At 47.8% G+C, this 21,706-nt stretch overlaps 1 protein-coding gene across 2 annotated transcripts in view; it reads left to right on the top strand.

Annotated features, from left to right (window-relative positions):
- Extl3 (exostosin like glycosyltransferase 3) overlaps positions 1-21,706 on the top strand; it is a 92,947-nt gene that overhangs the window by 50,312 nt on the left and 20,929 nt on the right. For both annotated transcript variants that reach the window (XM_036199168.1, XM_036199167.1), the window contains exons 2-3: positions 15,538-15,627; positions 17,600-20,211. In XM_036199168.1, the coding sequence (XP_036055061.1) occupies positions 18,064-20,211 (2,148 nt within the window). In that variant the 5' untranslated portion in view covers positions 15,538-15,627; positions 17,600-18,063. The remainder of the gene's footprint in view (positions 1-15,537; positions 15,628-17,599; positions 20,212-21,706) is intronic.

Raw genomic sequence — 21,706 nt, 5'->3', positions numbered from 1 at the left:
CGGCAGCCTGGAGCGCGCGGCCGTGGCGGGCAGGAGCGAGAGTGGCTGTGCCCGGGAGCTGTTGTGGCGGCACAGCCGAGTAGGCCTGCCTGCCCCGCGCCCCGGGGGCCTCGCTCCGCTGGGGCCGGGCACTAGCGACCCTCGGGAGCATCTCCGGTGGAAGCGCAGCCCCCACCTCCCCGTGCTCATTCCCACATCTGGCTGGCTCTCCCGGCACAGCTGCGCGCTGCTGTCCATCGGGCTCTTCTCTCCAGGTGGCCACTTCCTGCCAGGGGTCCAGGTGCCTGCTGTGCTCTGTGTCCGCCCGGGGGCCTGGGTGTGCCGCAGCACAGGGCTGAGGGATGCAGGTCTGTGCGCCCCGAATGGGGTGACTGCTCTGTAGGCGACTGCTTCCAGATCAGAGCCTCCGAGATGAGCCGGGCAGCGCCGGGTGCTTTCCCTAGCCCCACAGCGAGCCCGCTGCTTAGCCCCCTGTTGATATGGCCCTCAGCCCATTGAAACTCAGTGGGTGTCAGCTCCTCCCAGCCCGGATGGTTGCTCTTTAAATTCGCAAGGCCTTTATCAGGTCCTGTGCTTTTGGGGGAGGAGGCAACGCGATGTGTGATTTAAGAGGTGGCTGCGGTGTTGCTTCTTTTCACTTTGTCTTTCGGTTTGGAGAGTCTGGCGTTTCAACGCTGGTCTCCTTGATTCCCCCTCATCTCCTGCCCGTCCGTCCGTCCGTCCGTCCATCCATCCATCCAATGTTCCAACCACGGAGTTTCCTGACTATTGCTTAACAGTTAGTCTTCCCCTCTGGCCCGATGACGATAACCCTGTAGAATCTGGAGGGTGGTTCCCCCTGGGGGATTGATAACCTTGAGTGAAACGAGGCTTTCTCAGCAACTTACTCCAGTGGAGGACTTTGAAATAATTTGTGATGAAAGAAAAGCCACTTTCTTTAAGCTCTCATTTGGTGTGTTAAACATACCCTTTCCTGTGAGAATTTCCTGCCCCTTGCCTGTGGGGAGCCTGAGCGTTGAAGTTAGCGAATTTGCTTTCTGGAGACTTCCAATTGTGGAGCTTCAGAATTGTGCGGGGGTTTGTTTTGTTTGGTTGTTTGGGACAGGGTGACACGGTAGCCCAGGATGGCCCGGAGTTCTTGGTGGAGCCCGTTGCTTCAGCCTCTGTGGTGTTGGGATTGCAGGCTGGAGCCATGGCGCTCAGACCTTGCATCTTCAGAATCCTTGAGACGAGTGTTTGGTCACCAGAGGTGAGGGGTAGAACTAACAGTTTGTGGGTGTGTGTGTGTGTGTGTGTGTGTCTGTCTGTCTGTCTGTCTTCATTCTCACCCCCTCATTTTTCTAGAAGAAAACCCATTATTAAATATTTGGTGTATGTTGGGATCTCTTAGTGACTAGGTCAGAGAGTTTTTGCCTTTGAGTGAAAAGACTCAGTGACCAGATAGGAGGAAAAAACGGGTTCAAGGAGAAGGGAAGGTCCAAAGTCTGCTAGAAACTTTGAGAAGAAAGTGTGCTGGCTGGAAAAGGCTGTGCTGTGTGAAGGTGCTAGGTTAGGGTGTGGTGGTTTGCACCTATAATCTGAACACTGGGAAGGCTAAGACAAGAGGCTCACTAGGAATGAGTCCCAGACCAATATAGGTTGTGAGCTCTAGCCTCGTGGTCAAGAAAGTCAAGGAGCGAAGCTGTTCTTGTCACCTGAAAAGTGACTAAATTTGTTTTTTACTTACAGAACTCAGGGTGACACACATGTCATAGTGGGAAGCAGTGTACCATTGAGCTACAGCTCTGGCTTTGGTGGCGACTCTGTGGAGGGGTTAAAGGTATTGTTGGGCCAGGCGGTGGTGGCTCACGCCTGTAATCCCAGCACTCAGGAAGCAGAGGCAGGTGGATCTCTGTGAGTTTGAGGCCAGCCTGGTCTATAGAGCTAGTCCAGGACAGGCTCCAAAGCTACAGAGAAACCCTGTCTCAAAAAACCAGAAAAAAAAAAAAAAGAAGAATCAGGGATTAGATGTAAGAGCGTCTCCTAGGATGTAGCCTTGAGGAGGCTGTAACTTTCTTTGTGTAGAGTGCAGAGAAACAAGGGCTGAGAAGCAAGGACCTTTAATTAAACCTTCAGAAGTTACCCACTAATCTTTGCTGGAGAACTAAGTTTAGTTGAGAAAGTTTGGGGTAAGTGTGAAGTAAGCTCTTGCTGGGTGGTCAGGAGCATCAGGAGCCCGCAGGTCATCCTTAGCTACCAGGCCAACCTGGTCTACCTGTGTCAAAAACAAAACAAAACAACCCAAGCAAACCAATATATATTTTATTTATTTTTGTTTACTGTTGGTATCTGTTTCCTTTGAAAATCTGTAGTAAACGAGGCAGCTGGCATGTAGGTTCCATGAAGTAGCAAATCGTGGGCAGATAAATGGAGAACTTAAGGACAGAGGTCAGCTCACCTTTGATCATGGTCCTCTCCTGCCTGAACCAGTCATATGTTCCTTTCACGTGTTAGTCTTTTAGGAGTCTTGTATAAGAGAAGCAGGATCTATAGCTGGGCGTTGGTGGCGCATGCCTTTAATCCCAGCACTCGGGAGGCAGAGGTAGTCGGATCTCTGTGAGTTCAAGGCCAGCCTGGTCTCCAAAGCGAGTTCCAGGAAAGGCGCAAAGTTACACCGAGAAACCCTGTCTCGAAAAACCAAAATAATAAAATAAAATAAAATAAAATAAAAGGAGAAGCAGGATCTAAAAAACAAAAGCAAACACACAAACCTGTAACCTTGAAGTACAGAGGGATGCAGAAACTCATTTAGTATCATGTTTCTCTACATAGGCCATAATGTGTGGTGCAGAGTATTGCTCAGAGGCATCCACATGACCCATTAAAGTCCCAGGGATGGAGCCATAGAAAGGAGGATGGTAGAGTCTATTGAAGAAGGAGACCTACATAATATAGAGCAGAATCTAATGTATCCAGTAATTAATACCTGCATGGATCCATCGGCCAGTGAGCACAGCTGTGTTTGCAGTAATGTGTGGGAGAGCAGGCGGTCTAGTAAGCTCCTGTGCCTGCCTTAAACCATCACCGCTGACTAGCTTACTATGGCTTTTGTATGTTCTTCCGTTTGGCTGGCCCAGTACCTAGATAGGCCATGATGTTAATGATTTACACCCTGACGGTTGTTTTGTGGACGCTTTACCCTGTTACCCCATTATCTTACATGTCATCATTTTAAGTGTTTTCAACACCTTTTAAATATTTTCCCTTTCAATGGAAATATTACATATCCCGAGGGAGGAATATAAAATAGAAATAGGTTGGGAATATGCCCTCAGCATATGTAACAAGACAGTTAAAATATGTAAACTCATGGGTCTGGAGAAATGGTTCCATGTTTAAGAGCACATTGTTTTGTAGAGGGCCTGAAGTTCGATTCTAGCACCCACATCAGGCAGCTCACAACTGCCTGGATCTCCAGGTTCAGGCAGCCAACACCCCTGTTGCCTCCTTGGGCACATACGTAGGCACCCACGTGTGCACACACAGATACACACACACACACACACACACACACACACACACACTAATAAATAGTAAATGTTTAAAAAATAAATTAAAAAGTATAAGTACAATGTGATGGTGGATTATAATAGTGTCTTTAATTGCTGTATAAGTTCTTTGCCATCTTTGTGGGGTTTTTTTCTTCCATAGAATTTATTTATTTATTTATTTATTTTGGTTTTTTGAGACAGGGTTTCTCTGTGTAGCTTTGTGCCTTTCCTAGAACTCACTCTGTAGACCAGGCTGGCCTCAAACTCACAGAGATCCGCCTGGCTCTGCCTCCCAAGTGCCGGGATTACAGGCATGCACCACCACCGCCCGGCTTAGAATTTATTCTTTGGGGGCTGGAGAAAGGGCTCAGCTGTTAAGAGTACTGGCTGCTCTTCCGGAGGACCCAGGTTCAGTTCCCATTATCCACATCACAGCTCACAATTGTCTGTAACTCTAGTTCCAGGGGATCCGAGACCCTCACACAGATGTACATACAGGCAAAACACCAATGCACATACAATAAAAATAAGTAAAAATCATTAAAAGAAAAAAAAAGAATTTATTTTTAACCCTGGCTGTCCTGGAACTCATTCTGTAGATCCATCTGCCTCTGCCTCCCGAGTGCTGGGGTTAAGGGCATGCGCCACTGTCACCAATGCCACCACCACCACTGCTGCCACCAGCTTAAGAATTTATTCTCTGAAGTCACCGAGGGGCTGGAGAGATGGCTCAGCCAAGAGTACTTGTTGCTCTTGCATCGGACCTGGGCTTGGTTCTCAGCACCCACATGCTGGCTCTCAGCCCTCTGTAACTCCAGTTTCAGGGGATCTGATGCCCTCTTCGGACCGCCACAAGCACCGGGCATGTATGTGGTGCACATACATACTTTCAGGCAAAACACTCAAACACATAAAAACCAATTTAAAAGACAAGTTACTGATAGATTAGAGGCCAGATGTTAACAGATTGCTGGGTGGGGGTGGGGTGAGGAGGGGCTATGTAGCAGAGAAGACTGAGAGCCTGGGAGACCTGGCTGGTAGTAAGTGGTAGGGTCCTTAAAGTGTCCCCTCTGAAGCCTTACAGGATGTCACCATCCCAGCTGGTAGACTCAGTCCTGAAGGGGTTTCCTTAGCTGTGGTTTCGTCTCCTCCGAGTGTCACCACTTTGGACTACGTAGATGTAGAGAAATCCCACATGTGGGGAACATGACAGTCGCCATGTTCTTCTTCGCTTTCACACAGGCTGCACACTGGTGTTTGCTTAAATCAGAGAAGGCTTGCCCAACTTAGAAACGTTTAGAAATAGGGAGAGTTCGTGTTAAAAAATCACTACTTTTGTCTTCTTGTGAGGAAAATATTGTAGGGTCTGTGCTACATATTGATGACCGTGAATGGCCCAGGTGTTGACGGACTGCGTTTTGCTGTCCTTACTGGCCAGCTTCACTTGTCTGCCTGACTCCTAAGGCCTCAGAGTATTCCCGATTCCACCAGCGGTTTCTTATTGGCGGTTTTCATCCCTTTGCCAGCCTTTGCCGGGTTAATGACCTCCTTCAGTGTGGCTCTCCTCACAGATCACACAACTCCCCACACCATGCTGAGGACACAGACGCCGCCTTTCAGCCTCCACTTTGTTGGGGGTGGGCAGGGACTGGTGGGAGCGTCGGCGGCCCAAGACCAAATTCAAGGTGATGGGCTTTTCATAAATAGTTGTATTTCCTTGCCACACTGATGACAATAGCTGTAATCCCAGCCCCTCCAGTGCCTGTGCTCAGTTAAGGACACTCATTCTCACACGGTTTGAGATCAAAGGGTTTGCTTTGTCTTTATCTCTATTGGATTTCCTCTGCAGAAATCCAGCTGATAGCATTTTGTGTCTTGGGTTTTCTCCCAGTCTTGACTGACTCCTCCCATTGTGACTTCCTTTATTTCTTAGTTGTAAACTACTAAAAGCACTGTGGCTTTGAATGAACTGTTGATAAGGCCCCAAAGTTGTTGTTAATGGGCTCTCTGGAAAATGGAGGTGGGCTGGGCTGGGGGAGGGGTGCTTAAAGGTAAGTGCCATGCACAGGGCATGGAGCGGAGGTCAGGAGCCTCAAAGCCTTGGCCTGACACAGTGGTGTTTGTCCTTCCAATAAAAAGCACATGAGCATCCGGGCATTTCCTGGGCAAGATGCTTGTAGGTCAGTGAAGTCCTAGAGTCCTGAGGGTCTTTGAGGGTGGTTGCTCTAGCCTTTTCCTTTTAGGAGTTCAAAAGGGACTAAGCAGGGTGCGGTGGCCCCTGGCTTGATCCCAGGGTCATCAGGAGTTTGAGGCTAGCCTGGGTTACGTAGACTCTGCCTCAAAAACAGAAAGTGCCCAGAGCTTGTGAGTCGGGAAGGAGAGGCATTGTGAAGGACCGGGAATCAGAAGGTGGCAGCCGTAAAACAAGGGTAGAACTCTGTTCTCAGTAGTCACAGGCTGCTTTACAAACTGGCCAGCCAGCTTTTGCTTCAGTTCTGCATCTCACTGGGAGGGAGGCCCAGGGTGCTAATGCTACCAGTTAGTTACTCAGGCCACAGAACAAAGGAAAGGTCCTGCAGTCCTGAGAAATGGAAGCCCGAGGAAGACCAGTTCCGCCTCTGTCACACCACAGCTTGACTCTTCCAGAAAATGCGCTAGGAAGATGTGCCTGGAGACCTTATTAAACTGTTCCCACACTTCTCTCGATTCAGAAATATGCTTGGCAAAAAAGCCAGCCATAAGTAGTCTGTAATTCCACTGTTCAGGAGGTAAAGGCAGAGGCAGGAGGATTGTCACAAGTTTGGGGCAAGCCTGGTTCACATAGCATTTTCAAAAAAAACATTTTTTTTTTAAATATTTTTTGACACAGGGTCTTAAGTCTGGCCGCCCTGGATCTCGCTCTATAGACCAGGCTGACCTCAAACTCACAGAGATCTGCCTGGCTCTGCCCCTCAAGTGCTGGGATCTTAGAGAGAGACAGGAAAAAAAATATGAAGAATGAAAAACTGTATAACTTTGTAATATAGAAGTTGGTGTTTTGTTTATGTGTCTTTTTCTACCCAGGTACATGGTTTTGAATGTTATTCACTAATATATCATCGTAACATGTTTCCATCTTATTTGAAATCATTGAAAAGTTTGCAGCCTGATGTCCATATAAGTAACATCATATTTTACATTTAGCCATACTTTACTTCTTGAGTGTTTTGTTGTATATATTGTAGAAAGAACGCTGAGGCATTTACATCTTGTGTCTAGGTCTTTAATCACACAGCAATTTCATTTTCTAGGAATATATTCCAAGTCAAAGATGGGAGAGGCTAACTAAGGCTTTCATCACAGATGACCTCCATTTACACAGCATAAAGGCACCTGTCATACCTGCTGCCTGCGCGGCCCAGGGTGCGCTGAATGTCGCCACCTGTCCTAAGTGTTTTAGTGCGAACGTTCTTGCAGGTCATTTTCTTCCCATTCATCATTCTGACTTTTTGGAAGTGGAGTTGCAGGTCAGGACAGCCTCTGTTTGTCTATCTGTATTTCAGAAAGGTATGTGACCTTGGCTTCTGATAACCACCAGCTATTCTCCACTGACTCATTGGTGGAAAGCATCACTATGTTTTGTGTGTTTCTTTGCCTGGAAGGCATACATTGAAACATGCTTATCTGATTCCCCGCAACCCTTTCAGTAACTTCTTGTCTTTATCTTTGGGCTACCCTTAATGTTTTTGCCTATTGATCACCACCCTAATAGTGAGTGAAGTGAGCTGAAGTGACTTGTATGTTTTCCTTTTCTTCTTATGGTTCATTTGTGACAATTTTTTAATCTCTGGGACTTTTTATTCTGGCTTATCATAGAAAGCTCCCCCTCCATTACCTCCCCTCACCCCCCAATAAGTAATCATCACATTATTTACTGAACTATCAAGCATGTTCTTTAAAAGACCACAACAACATATTTCCCTCTCTCCACCTTTCCCTCCTTCCTTGTTTGTTAAGTTGTTCAGGCTGCCTTCACACTCGCCCCTGAGTGCGAGGATTACAGGAGCGCACTGCCAGGCCCTGTTCGGGGTTTTTTTTTTTTTTTTTTTTTTTTCATTACAAAGACAGTACATATTTATTGAAAGGAATTGAGACAAAGCGGTTCTTGTCAGTAAACAGATAGTAGACAAGTGAGAAGCTGTGCACAGGGTGCTAGGCCGCCCAGGCCTGAGCTTGTGTCTGCTCCTCAGCTTGTTTGCTGGTTTTTTGGTTTTTCAAGACAGGGTTTCTCTTTGCGCCTGTAAGGTTGCTGGAAGATTGGGGTGGTGTACTGAGGACTGTCATAGACCTCACCTGGTACATAAAATAAAAATGCTGGCTCACAATTAAGTTGAGAGACATAGTAAAGCACATGGAGGACCTCAGTTGGAAGCACCTGGAAAGGGCCTAGATTAGATGGGAGCCCAAGAGGAACCAGCCATTCCTTTGTGCTTTTCTATCTGAGTATTTTGGCATAATTTTCTCTACTTCCTCCTTGTCTCCCCTCTCTTTGACTTCTTTGGATATAACCATTGAAAGACACTAAAGAAGCCCTAAGTACACAGGGGTTCCAAATTTATGGTGGGAAATCTCAGAGCTTTATTCTTTTTATTTTTTTATTATTATTTCTTTATTTTTTGGTTTTTGAGATAGGGTTTCTCTATGTAGCTTTGGAACCTGTCCTGGAACTTACTCTGTAGACCAGGCTGGCCTCGAACTCACAGAGATCCGCCTGCCTCTGCCTCCCAAGTGCTGGGATTAAAGGCATGTGCTACCACCACCACCTGGCCTCAGAGCTTAGTTAAGTAGGATGGTTTTGATGTGAATATGTCCATAAACTCTTGAAAGCAAGGTCTGGGAGAGCAGAATATATTCTGCTGGCTGTGTGTTAAGGAATGCTAGAGAAGGTAGCTATGGAGGAGGAGATGACTGACAGAGAGGTGATAGAGGGGGGAGGAGGGGACAGAGGGGAGGAGAAACAGGTGACGGGAGCAGGAGTTGGGAGCAGGAGTTGGCGAGAGAAGGAAGTGAGAGGGGAGCAGGCTCTAAATTTCAGAACTGTCTGGAGATGGAAATGGCGGCTGAGAGTCTGAGTAGTCTTTTGGTGACAGCTACCACCCCTAAGGGAGATGTAAAAACTAGAGAAAAAGAATTGTTTCTCTATGGAGGTTTCAATCTGGTTGAAGAATCAGTTGAAATGATGCACTAAGTTTTGACCCATACGATACTAAATGGAGTCCAGTGGGATCTTAGGGAGTTGGCAGTCCCTTGTAGTTTGAGAACCTTTATGGAAGCTGTTAAGACTTAAAGGGCACAGAGGGCAGTGGCTATAGCGTTTGGGTTGGTGGCAGGAGGACTGTCTTCTGGGGAGTGAGACTTGAGAGAGAACACAGCCTGAGCCCTCCTCTCCACGTGGGGTGGGACTGTGAGAGTCCTGAAGGCGACCCTGAGAGGCGATGAACAGGGAGACTAGATAGAGCACCATGCATGACCCCGAGAGTGGATAGACCTGGTGAAAAGCCATCTCAGATTAGGCACATTGGACTGTTGGCATGTGGCTGCAGAGAGCTCTGGTAAACAGACAGGAATGAATGGTGGCCTATTGGATGGTATTCAACTACTGATGTCTGTGTATGGGTGGTATTCAACTACTAGTGCCTTTGTAGTAGGATGTCATGGTTGGAGAGCAGAGAGGTTTTTATTTTCATTTTTAAAAAAATTCTTACTGACCTTAAACTGACTGTGTAGCTAAGGGTGACCTTAAACTCTTTTTAAATTGTGTCCATGCACACGAGAGTGCCTGCGAATGCAGTCCCCTCAGAGTGCAAGAGGACATCACATCCTCTGGACCTAGAGTTCTAGGCCGGGTGAGCCACTGACACGGGGGACCAAGCTCAGGTCCTCCACTGAACTGTCTTCAGACCCAACCTGGAATTCTTGATTCTTCTGCTTCCACCTCTGGAGTAGAGGCATGTGCCACCATGTCTGCCTTAACAGCTCTTTTTTGTTTGTTTGTTTGTTTGTTTTTGTTTTTCGAGACAGGGTTTCTCTGTGTAGCTTTGTGCCTTTCCTGGAACTCACTTGGTAGCCCAGGCTGGCCTTGAATTTACAGAGATCCACCTGGCTCTGTCTCCCGAGTGCTGGGATTAAAGGCGTGCGCCACCAACGCCCGGCACAGCTCTTAATATAAGTGAAAAAAAAAAAAAAAAATCAGGTTGCAAAAGAGACCATATGGTGTCCTAGTTTTGTAAGCATGTATGTGTGGATAAAGGATGCCTCTCTGCCTTTGGCCAAATAGCATTTGTGTTTCCCTCCAGAATGCATATTATGTAGTCAAGAAGGAGAGATAACTTCTCATTAAAACAGACAAGTGAAGGGTAGGAAGCAGGGCTTGGAATCCAAGAATCTGGCCAGTATGCTGAGGCAACCACACCGGAGGTGTTACCCTCGAGTTTGTGAGCAGTGGGACTGAGACACCCTTCAAAGGGCCGAGTATCCAGGGAAGCAGTAGGGGACAGAGCGCCTCTGCCACAGGCACACAGATGCCCCTCTGAGCCTAGACTGTGGGTTGTCAAGAAGAGGAAACAGCCACCAAGAAAGCATGGCTGTGGTTTCCTGTCTGTGGATTTTGTGTTCACATTTATCATTGCTGTGTGGTGGGGAGAGTCTCCAGGTTGAGAAATTGACATAAAACAGAAGGCTGATAATAAGGCCGGGCTATCTATGCAACAGACTGTTCTAGAGGGGTGCGTGGAGGCTTCTCAGAAAGAAGCACCCCCAAAGAGACTGAGTACAGGATTACAAAGGAAGCATCTGCCATCCAATGAGCAAGAGTCAGCAGCTAGAACAAGGTGAGCCAGGGAAGACAAGGAGTAGGTACTGTTACAGAATGGGGCTTCTGGAGACTTGAAATACTTGTCGGAACGAATCCCAGAGGCAGGCCGAGTAGTGGCGCTGGCAGCGGGAGCTGACTACTTAGAGCTGCAGACCGTGGCCTATGGGCTGCAGCTGACTCCCGGCTTGCTTTTGCTCTTTTTTTTTTTTTTTTTAAGGTAGGGTCTTACTATAGACCAGGCTGGCCTTGAATTCATGGAGCTCCACCTGTCCCTGTCTCTCAGTCCTGGGATTAATGGTGAGGTTCAGGGAGTGTCTGGTTTTCATAGTTTGCAGTGTAAGAATGAACATTTTAAAAGAGTTGTCTTAAGTTTTTTAAAGCTTTGTTTTACTTTATGGGTGTGTGTACTTTGCTTCTATATATGTGCGTGTACCACATGCATGCACAGCTGGTGTCATGGAGGGCAAAAGAAGACATCAGATCCCTGCAGCTGGAGTCACGGATGGTTGTGAGCCACCATGTGGTACTAGGAGCTGAACCGGGGTCCTCCACAAGAGCAACAAGTGCTCTCAACCACTGGGCCATTGCCCCATATCCTCCTCCCCTTTTAAAAGACTACAATATGCTGCAGATATTTTATGTGACCCCCACACATACTAAAATATTAGTTGTCTGGCCTGCTGCTGCAAGTTTCCCAATTCCTAAACTAGACAGATGTGGAGAAACTGCCAGAAGGCAGTACAAAGGGCAAAGTTATGAAAGAGCTGAGGTGTGGAGGCCGGAATAGGCTCTGACAGGTATCAGATAGAAACTCAGGTGGGAGAGAGAGGAGAGGCGGGCTATATTCAGAGACTGGGATAATAGATTTCTGGGCTAGTGAGCGACAGGAGCCCCGAGATTCAGAACGTTAATAAAACTTGCGCATGTAAACAGCAGAGCATGGGGCTGGGGAGAATGCTCAGTTGGTGACGTACTTTCTACACAAGCAGGAGAGTCTGTGTTTGATCTCAGCACTCATGTAAAAGCCAGGTGCAGTGATGTGCTGGCATGCATCCATGCTGGGGAGGCAGAGGTTTGAGGGGCCTTGGGAGCTTGCTGGTCAGCCAGTATAGCTTAATGGTAAGCTTCAGGTTTGGTAAGAAACCTCTTAAAAAGTAAGGTCAGAGCTGGGTGGTGGCGCACGCCTTTAATCCCAGCACTCGGGAGGCAGAAGCAGGCAGATCTCTGTCAGTTGGAGGCCAGCCTGGTCTACAGAAAGAGTTCTAGGACAGCCAGAGCTTTTATACAAAGAAACCCTGTCTCAAAAACAAAACTGCCCCCCCCCCCAAAAAAAAAAACCCAAAGTAAGATCAGCTTGAGGAACACACTCAAGGTCAACTTCTGACCCCTGAATATGCATGTGCACTGTACCCCACACCCCATGCAGAAAAAACCCACATACAGAACCCAAACCCAATCAGACCGTGGGGGCCAAACTGTCCACAAGGTGCGCATACAAATGGCCTGACATCTCACTTTGTAATGACAATGATAAATCCAGAGGGTTCTCCACAGCGTGTGGGGAAGGAAAATTGTGTGTCAGGAAGAAAGCAAGAACCAGAAGGAAGGTAAAGTCTGAAGAGGACCAGAATATGATGAACACAGAAACTGGGAAGGATGGATCTGAGCAAACCCAAACCAGCGTGAGCTCTGTTGAGGACTGTGAGGCTAGAACTGAAGTGGGCCACTGGATGCCTGATGCAGGTTAACCCAGGCAGTGCTCTGAGTGGAGGAAACTTCAGCTTGGTTAGGGCAAGATGATGCTCTACATTTTAAGGGTAACCACGAAGGAAGACAGCTAGAATACAGTTGATCTTAGTGTGAGAGGGGGCTGTGCTAGATTCTGTAGTTCCTTATATAGAATGGTATAGTGTTTGCATATACTGGCACATCCTGCTAGATCACTGGTTCTCAACCTTCCTGATGCCAAGACCCTTTAATACAGTTCCTCATGCTGTGGTGACCTCAACATAAAATTATTTTCGTTTGCTATTTTATAACTGTAATTTTGCGACTGTTATGAACGGTAATATAAATACTGTGGTTTCCGATGGTCTTAGGTGACCCCTGTGAAAGGGTCATTTGACTCTCAAAGGGGTCGCAATCCACAGGTTGAGAACCTCTGTGCTATGCGCCTTAAACCACCTCTAGGTTACTCACAATACCGTATCAGTGTCTTTCCTGCAGTTGCCCCAAAGTACTTGCGGTTGAGTAATGTAGAAATAGAGGTTTAGGTAGCTCACAGTTTTTTGTTCATTGGGAATTTCACACCTAAGTCCAGTGTATTTGACCTTACCAGCCCCCACATCCTTCCAACTTACGTGTCTTCTCTTCGTCCCAGGGCCCGTCAGTGCTGTTCCCCTGTGCATGGGGGTAGGGCCAGCCACCAGAGCATGGGCCGCTTCATAGCGACATTTTCCTGATCTCGGCCTATCACCTCCGCAGGGGGCGGGGCTTCATGAGGTCCGTGCTGGTCCTCCTGGAGTTTTGAACTGCTTCATCTCGCTCATAGTTTTTGAGGTTGAGCATTCAAAAACCATAGTGCTGGCTTTGGCAAATGCCCTTCGGCTGTGTTGCCTTCATGGTGGAAATTAAGACCACAGGTGGTTTAGTTGTTGGGATTATATTAAAATTTTAATTTATTTTTAATTTAATTTTTTTTTTTTTTGTATTTCGAGACAGGGTTTCTCCGTGTAGTTTTGGTGCCTGTCCTGGATCTCTCTCTGTAGACCAGGCTGGCCTCGAACTCACAGAGATCCGCCTGGCTCTGCCTCCTGAGTCCTGGGATTAAAGGCGTGTGTCACCACCGCCCAGCAACTTTATCTTTAGATGAGAGTCTGCATACATTGTCCATGTTGGTCTTGAACTCCTAAGTGGTCCTCCTTCCTCTGCCTCCCAAGTAGCAGGCACCTGCCATCCTTCCAGGTTAATAGTTTAATTCTTACAAATATACTAAATAAGAAAGTTTCATGGGCCTGAAAAAAATCCTGTTTCTGAAATCAGTGCATGAGCTGCAGTCATCAGTAAACTGGATGTAGTAGAAGAGAGGACTGGAGAACTGAAGGATGGGCCAGGCACATTCAAGCTACAGCACCCTAATGAGATTTAAAAATAACGAATTCGTTAATACGCGGGATAAGCTGGTAGACTGTGGTTGTTGTGGGCTAGAACTAGGGTGAAGGCAGAATAATAATTAAAAGGGGAAAGTGTAAGAAGGATTGCAAGTTGCTATTGCGAATGTATCATTGCAATAAAAATGGCAAGGTTGGCAGGAGACCACATGTAGACATAGGAGCTGGAGATTGAAAAGTAACTGATGCTCGTAGCCAGCCTGTGACCTTTTATGTGACAAACTCAGAAGGGTAGTGTTTTCAGGCTGTCTCTGAGTTTTGTAATACTTCTACCAAAGGCACTGTTGCTTTTCTGATGGGAAAACTGTCTCTCTAATGGTAAAATGGGCATCTAGCTGTGGGGTTCCATCCAAGGCTGGCTGCCCGGAGGAGGTCTCTGTCTTTCCTGAATATAGCACATTGTTTCTGGCAGGCGGGACTAAAAGATACTTGGAAAATGAAGTCCTGGAAGTGACTGATGACCTCAGGAGAGGCAGGGTACAGAGCAGCAAGGCAGGTGTTGAAGGTGTAGCTTCTAGGAAGATCTGAGCATAGGTGATGCTTGACATCATGAAAGCAGATGGATTCATTAACAGATGATGCTGAGAGCCTTCCAAAATACTTTCAAGTATGAGGTAGGAGGAAGACTGGATGTCCCCAAGACAGAAAAAGAACATGAGTCAAAGATGTGGGCGGGACACTAAAAATGTCCTTCCATAGAAGTTAGGGAAAGAGCCTGAGGAAGTGATCGGTGACACAGCTCATTCATTAACTCACAGTGGACACAGTGGTGGGTGACATGGCAAGGCCTGAGCAGACTAGGGTCCTGCTCTCAGGGAGCAGGGTTTAGTGTGGGAGGCGGGAGAGAAGAAAAGGGGGGGGGGACGGGGAGGAGAGGAGGAGAGAGGAGGAAGGAGAAAGAAGGAAAAGAGAAAGTCAGTAGGTTAATGCCGGAAAGGCACTCTAAAGTGAGAGAGAGCATCAAGAAAGCGGGCCTGAGGCATGAGAATTAACCAGGAGAAGCAGACTGTTTCAGAGAACAGCAGGGATGGGGTGGTCAGGTAGTATAGAACTTGGTGTGGGTGAACTGAAAGCTCAGTTTGAATGAGGGGGTGGGGTGGGGATGGCTAAATTGGGTATTGGGGGCAGTGCAGTGAGAGGCCACACAGCATTCCTAAGGGGGAGTTTGCAGTGTAGGGGTGGGGCGGGGCAGGCAGGGATGGGGAAGTCGGCAGGCACTAGGGCTGTGGTGAGTGAGGATAAGGAGGATGCATGGTGTATTTGCACTGAGAACCGCTGGAGATCACTTTGCCTTAGTGTTGTGTTGGCATTTACTTCTGGATGAGGGAGTAACAGAAGAAAGTTAAGTGTTTCTCTTCTTTTTTTGCTAGAAAACTGTAAGTCGATGTTTAGGAGGCAGAGCCCACGCTATTGGCCCTTGATTGCTTGTTTGGCTCATGCTGGTGGATGAGATGGAACTTAGTGGATGAAATTCTTTAGAATCAGCGTTGGTTTCCGTTAGAACATTTATTTCCATTGTCAACTCTGCTTGTATGTTGGGTGCACTGGGAGGACTGTTGTCCAGATGCATGGAACCCGAGGTTCTCCTGCCTTTGCTTATTCCGAGTGGGATGACAGGTGTGCCATTTATGCCTCCAGATGCTCATCACCTGCCTCCTATTTGTCCTGAGCTCTATTCTAGGAGTAAACGTCATCTCACCTACAAAGAGCTCAGTGCAAGCTTCTGAAAGTCCTTTTATACGGCCCACCTTTTACAGCATTCTGCTTTACACTCTCCAGCACGTCAGCAAGCAACAACTGCCCAAGTAGTTCGCCTGTGAACAAATTCCCCATTGTCTTGGTGGTTGTCGGGGTAGTACCTTCTGACCCTGAAGAGCTCTGCCTGGTAGTCTGCTCTGTGACTGCTGAATCTGCAAGGGAAGCCCTTTTAGAAAGACTAAAGAAAGTCCTTAACAGTCACTTTCTTTTTTTCTCTTTAAATCAGGAGAGCAAGCTCTGCTGTCAACTATTTCAAGAATCATATATTGAAGCATAATGCTACTACAGAAACCAGAGAAAGGAAGAACTGAGTAAGGTGAGCAGGGGAGGCACTGGCTGCAGGGCCTGGATTCTGTCTTTTCTTCTCTGTTCTTATTTACTCAGCATTACAGCAGGAGCACAAACATTTAAGTAAAAGGATAAATGTGTGCGCTTTGGAAATTGGGATCATGAGTTGGGCATAGTGGTGCACGCCTTTAATCCCATCACTCAGGAGGCAGAGGCAGGCAGATCTCTGTGAGTTTGAGGCCAGCCTGGTTTACAGAGCAAGTTCTAGGACAGCCAGGGCAACAGTGAATCCCTGTCTTCAAGACAAACAAGAAATGCAGGTCTTGATGTGGGATGCTTGACTAGATGTTATTTATCTGAGTTTGAAGATTTGTTTTCATTTTTATTTTTTGAGACAGGGCCTCACTATATAGTCCTATCTGGCCTAAAACTCACTATGTAGACTACGGTAGTTTCAAGGCCAGAGAGATCTGCCTACCTCTGCCTCATGAATGCTAGTATTAAAGATGTGTGCTACCACCTGGCCTTACCTAAAGATTTATTTTTATTTTAAATTATGTGTTTGTGTGTGGATTTGTGCACAAAAGTATGGGTGCTTGTGGAGGCCAGAGGCTTTGCATACCCTGGAGCTGGAGTCGCAGGCGGTTGTGAGCCGCCCCATGTGAGTGCTGGAAACCAAGCTTGGGTCCTCTGCAAGCGCTGGAAGCACTCTTAACTGCTGAGCCATTGTTTCAGCCCCTGTCTATCAAGTTTAAATTTTCCAAGTTTAGTATTTCAAGGGTAGATTTTTGTTTTACTCTTTGTTATCCTGATCAATTGTTCTCCTTAAACCTTAGTAAAACTGTCATCAACTTTTTGTTTTAACCTAAGAGTAGAAAAGACCTTATCAGACTTTAACAGTTGCACATCTGGAGCAAAGATGGGAGCTGGGGTGGCTGAGCCTCTGTGAGACAGTGCACTGCCTTGTAGATGTGCTCCTGCTGAGGTTGGTTTGTGTCTTCCCAGCCCCCTTCCGGGCATTGAATTCACAGATTTGACAAGATAGACAGATGCGCTACAGCTGTTTATACCTTAGACCACTCTTAGAGTCTGTAAAGTTTGATGAGGTCAAGGGTCATTACACAAGCCATGCAATTCTTCTTGACATATGTTAGATGTATCAAGAGTACATGGTAGCCACATACACTTTTGTTTTCTTTTTTGAGGCAGGGCCTCAAAAAAAGAAACCATGTAGCCCAGGCTGGCCTTGAACTCAATGTTCTCCTGCTTCAGCCCAGGTGCTACCTACACCCACCCTCCCTGGCTGTGAATGTGTTTTTGTGTGTATGAAGGAGTGACTGAATGAATTAGAGTATTTTTTTGGCATAGAGTAGTATGACTTGAATTCTGGGTCTGTAGTTTGAAGGGAAGGTAGGTAGGAAGCTTCTATATGTTGGGCTTGTAGAGCTGGTGAGGGAACTGGGGTGCTGTGTCAGAATGCAGAGTCTCTTCTTAGTTTCATAGCATGAAAAACCTTGTTCTCTGCATGCACTCATCTCGATTTTGCAAGATCAGGTCACTGAATATGAGGGCCGACAGCAGGCCCATCCCTGAAGGGTGAAGGATGATGCCTCTCATTTTAAGTATACTGTTCTCTCTGAAAGACCAAGTTACTGTTTCTATTTTAAGAAGGAGTGCTTGATGTCTGCTAATGGGAGATAAATGGAGGCAAACTAGGGAATTTATCTTTTATCTATTCCTGGTGAAGTTCAAAGAGCCCTCAATGCTTTTCAAGTCTAAATTTAACAAATTGAACTTCTCAGGGCTGTTTGTGTTGAAAAGTTCACAAGGAGACTTTCATGTCAGGTGAGGACCAAGGTTAGATGGACGTTGCTTCCCCTCATCTCCTGAGGTGCCCAGGTCTCGGGTAGTCACCATTGTGCAGGGGCTGGCGTGTGGGATGGGAATGGAGCTTTGAATATAATCGTCTCAAGACTGACAAGATTCCCCTTCCCTTGCAGGCCCTGATTGTTGGTAGTGACGTGGAGGACAGGGCTGGCATTTCCAACTGCCAGCTGTTTTTACCAGTCACTGCATAACTTGAATAGAAGCTATGCATACTGGCTGGTCAGCAAAGCCAAGGAACAAACACTATGGCAGTTAAAACGGTCTCTCCGAGCCCGGGGCCTTTCCCCTGGAATTTAACACCATGGATCTCTTCCTTTTCATCCCATCAACCATGTGGTACCTTTTTCTGTTTGATGACAACAGCCAATACTTAGGATCTGCCTGACTAGGGTTTGAGACCGTCTGAGTCACAGCTGAGGAAAATGAAATTTCCGTTTTATTTGGTGCCTTGTGCAGGGAGCACACTGACTCTTCCAGGAACTTGTGAGTGAAAAAGAGGTTGAGTTTTGTCAAACAAACTCATGGTTATGGCGAGTGATCCAACGTGATCAGAGTGGGCAAGAGCCACGGAGAACTCATGACAGGCTATACCATGTTGCGGAATGGGGGAGTGGGGAATGGTGGTCAGACCTGTATGCTGCGCTGGTCCAACCGCATCCGGCTGACGTGGCTGAGTTTTACACTCTTCATCATCCTGGTCTTCTTCCCGCTCATCGCTCACTATTACCTCACCACTCTAGATGAGGCAGATGAGGCCGGCAAGCGCATCTTCGGGCCTCGGGCTGGCAACGAGCTCTGTGAGGTAAAGCATGTTCTAGATCTTTGTCGGATCCGTGAGTCCGTGAGTGAAGAGCTCCTACAGCTAGAGGCCAAGCGGCAAGAGCTGAACAGTGAGATCGCCAAACTGAACCTCAAGATTGAAGCCTGTAAGAAGAGCATCGAGAATGCCAAGCAGGACCTGCTGCAGCTCAAGAACGTCATTAGCCAGACAGAGCACTCCTACAAGGAGCTGATGGCCCAGAACCAGCCCAAACTGTCCCTGCCCATCCGACTGCTCCCCGAGAAGGAGGATGCTGGCCTCCCGCCCCCCAAGGTCCCTCGGGGTTGCCGGCTACACAACTGCTTTGATTACTCTCGCTGCCCTCTGACCTCTGGCTTTCCCGTCTATGTCTATGACAGTGACCAGTTTGCCTTTGGGAGCTACCTGGACCCTTTGGTCAAGCAGGCCTTTCAGGCTACAGCAAGAGCCAACGTTTATGTTACAGAAAACGCAGCCATTGCCTGCCTGTATGTGGTGTTGGTGGGAGAAATGCAGGAGCCTGCCGCGCTGCGGCCCGCCGACCTCGAGAAGCAGTTGTATTCTCTGCCGCACTGGAGGACGGATGGACACAACCACATCATCATCAACCTGTCCCGGAAGTCAGACACCCAGAATTTACTGTACAATGTCAGTACAGGCCGGGCCATGGTGGCCCAATCCACGTTCTATGCTGCCCAGTACAGGCCCGGCTTTGATTTGGTGGTGTCACCCCTTGTCCATGCCATGTCTGAGCCCAACTTCATGGAAATCCCACCGCAGGTGCCAGTTAAGCGGAAGTATCTCTTCACTTTCCAGGGTGAGAAGATTGAGTCCCTGAGATCTAGCCTTCAGGAGGCCCGTTCCTTTGAGGAGGAGATGGAGGGCGACCCGCCAGCGGACTATGACGACCGGATCATCGCCACCCTGAAGGCTGTACAGGACAGCAAGTTAGATCAGGTGCTGGTAGAATTTACCTGCAAAAACCAGCCGAAGGCCAGCCTGCCTACTGAGTGGGCGCTCTGTGGGGAGCGGGAAGACCGCCTGGAGTTACTGAAGCTCTCCACCTTCGCCCTCATCATTACTCCTGGGGACCCGCACTTGGTTATTTCATCCGGGTGTGCAACACGGCTCTTCGAAGCCCTGGAAGTGGGAGCTGTGCCAGTTGTACTGGGGGAGCAGGTACAGCTCCCGTACCATGACATGCTGGCGTGGAATGAGGCCGCCCTGGTGGTGCCCAAGCCGCGAGTCACAGAGGTTCACTTCCTGTTACGAAGTCTTTCGGACAGTGACCTGTTGGCTATGAGGCGGCAAGGCCGCTTTCTCTGGGAGACCTACTTCTCCACTGCTGACAGTATCTTTAATACCGTGCTGGCCATGATTAGGACTCGCATCCAGATCCCAGCTGCCCCCATCCGGGAGGAGGTAGCCGCCGAGATCCCCCATCGATCAGGAAAAGCAGCAGGAACTGACCCCAGCATGGCTGACAATGGGGACCTGGACCTGGGCCCCGTAGAGACAGAACCGCCCTACGCCTCACCTAAATACCTCCGAAACTTTACCCGGACCGTCACAGACTGTTACCGTAGCTGGAACGCTGCACCCGGGCCTTTCCATCTTTTCCCACACACACCCTTTGACCCCGTGTTGCCCTCTGAGGCCAAATTCCTGGGCTCAGGGACTGGATTTCGGCCCATCGGTGGTGGGGCTGGGGGCTCTGGCAAGGAGTTCCAGGCGGCACTCGGAGGCAACGTCCCGCGGGAGCAGTTCACAGTGGTGATGCTGACTTATGAGCGGGAGGAAGTGCTCATGAACTCCCTGGAGAGACTCAACGGCCTCCCCTACCTGAACAAGGTAGTGGTGGTGTGGAACTCTCCCAAGCTGCCCTCGGAGGACCTTTTGTGGCCAGACATTGGTGTCCCCATCATGGTAATAGAAATGGGCAGTACGTTTTACTGCGCGGACTAGTACCACACTCTTAAATGCCTTTTCTAGCTTTTATCAGTTTTGCTCCCTCACTAGTAGCAGAGGTGAATATATATGCACCCCTGTGTGTGTGTGTGTGTGTGTGTGTGTGTGTGTGTGTGTGTCTGTGTCTGTGTGTTTGTGTGTCTGTGTGTGTGTGTTGCTGGGGATTGAGCCAGGGCCTTTTCCATGCTGGTTTAGCGCATTTATCTATTTATTTATTAACCCTTAGGGTTCCTTTCCCTGTGAAGTTTCTGCTTGCTGCCTTTCAGGCTTTGCTGGTTTCATTACTGCCCAGCATGTCCTAAGACTCCCTGGTGCCTCCACTATAGAAACTGACGCTGGAGCCATGCAGGTTCACAAAGCTCCTCCCTCCGTTACCCTTCGGGCATCTTCCATATTGATGAGTAGTGAGAGGAAGCTCTCAGGCACAGTAGGCACCGTGTTTAGTCTCTCCGTCTCCCTTCTCCAGCTCTCGCCAAGACCGAGGAGTAACAGGAACTGTGCTGAGCATGTTCGAGTCCAGAACCTTCCATTTCAGTGCTCCCAAAAGGACTGGGAAATGACTTCTCCCAGGGTACAGTGGAAGCTTCTGGAAGTCTGGCATTGGGGTTTTTGATATTTTAGAGTTGAAGACTTTGAACCTTCTTTTCTAGAGTATTTTGCCAGCTGTACTAACGCTTTACTGTGTCTGAGTCCTGGGTACAGGGGACACATTAGTGTGTAGGAGAGAGTGTGGTGTCTCAGGACTCCTTATGTCTGCCTACAGTACTACACTTAGCCATCTGGGAGAGAGATGCACTCCATTTCTTTTGTCTTAAGACCACCAAGCACTTAGCTGCACCGTGATTACTCTCTAGAAAAAGGAACAAAGAAGGAAAAAAAAAATGTCTGGTGGGCTGTGCATTACTAGATGCTTGCTTGAGAAAATTCAGAGCTTCTTGGGGATGATTTGTCTAGAAAGGGGTTCTGGATCTAGTCCAGTTTTTAAAAGTTTATGCTGTTGGGAAAGTCATTCTTTTAAAAGGTTTTCTTTCTTTCTTTTTTTTAAACATGTTTCACTGTAGTTTGCTCTGGCTGACCTGGAACTCACTCTGTAGACCAGGCTAGCCTTGAACTCATAGAGATCCACCTGTCTTTGCCTCCGAGTGCTGAAATTAAAGGTGTGCACAGCATGCCCGGCTACCTTTGCAATGTTTTCAGAGCAGCAGTAGCATGATGTGATTAAAAAACCAAGTGTATGTTCTGTAAATGGGGAGATTTCTCTGAGAGACTTCCCCGAGTAAAGTTTGCATTTTCTCTGGTTTTTTGGTGACAGGCTGTGGAGGTTTGAGAGTGGTCCCCATAGTTTTATACATTTGTATGTTCGGTCCCCAACTGTCGAACTGTTTGGGAAGGATTTAGAGGTGGAACCTTTTTGGATGAGGTGTATCTTAGGCTTGGACTTTGAGGTTTCAAA

Source organism: Onychomys torridus, chromosome 9 (assembly GCF_903995425.1).
Source record: "Onychomys torridus chromosome 9, mOncTor1.1, whole genome shotgun sequence".
Taxonomy (NCBI): domain Eukaryota; kingdom Metazoa; phylum Chordata; class Mammalia; order Rodentia; family Cricetidae; genus Onychomys; species Onychomys torridus.
Note: the sequence above shows the minus strand (reverse complement) of the source record. Positions and strands in the feature narration are given on the sequence as shown.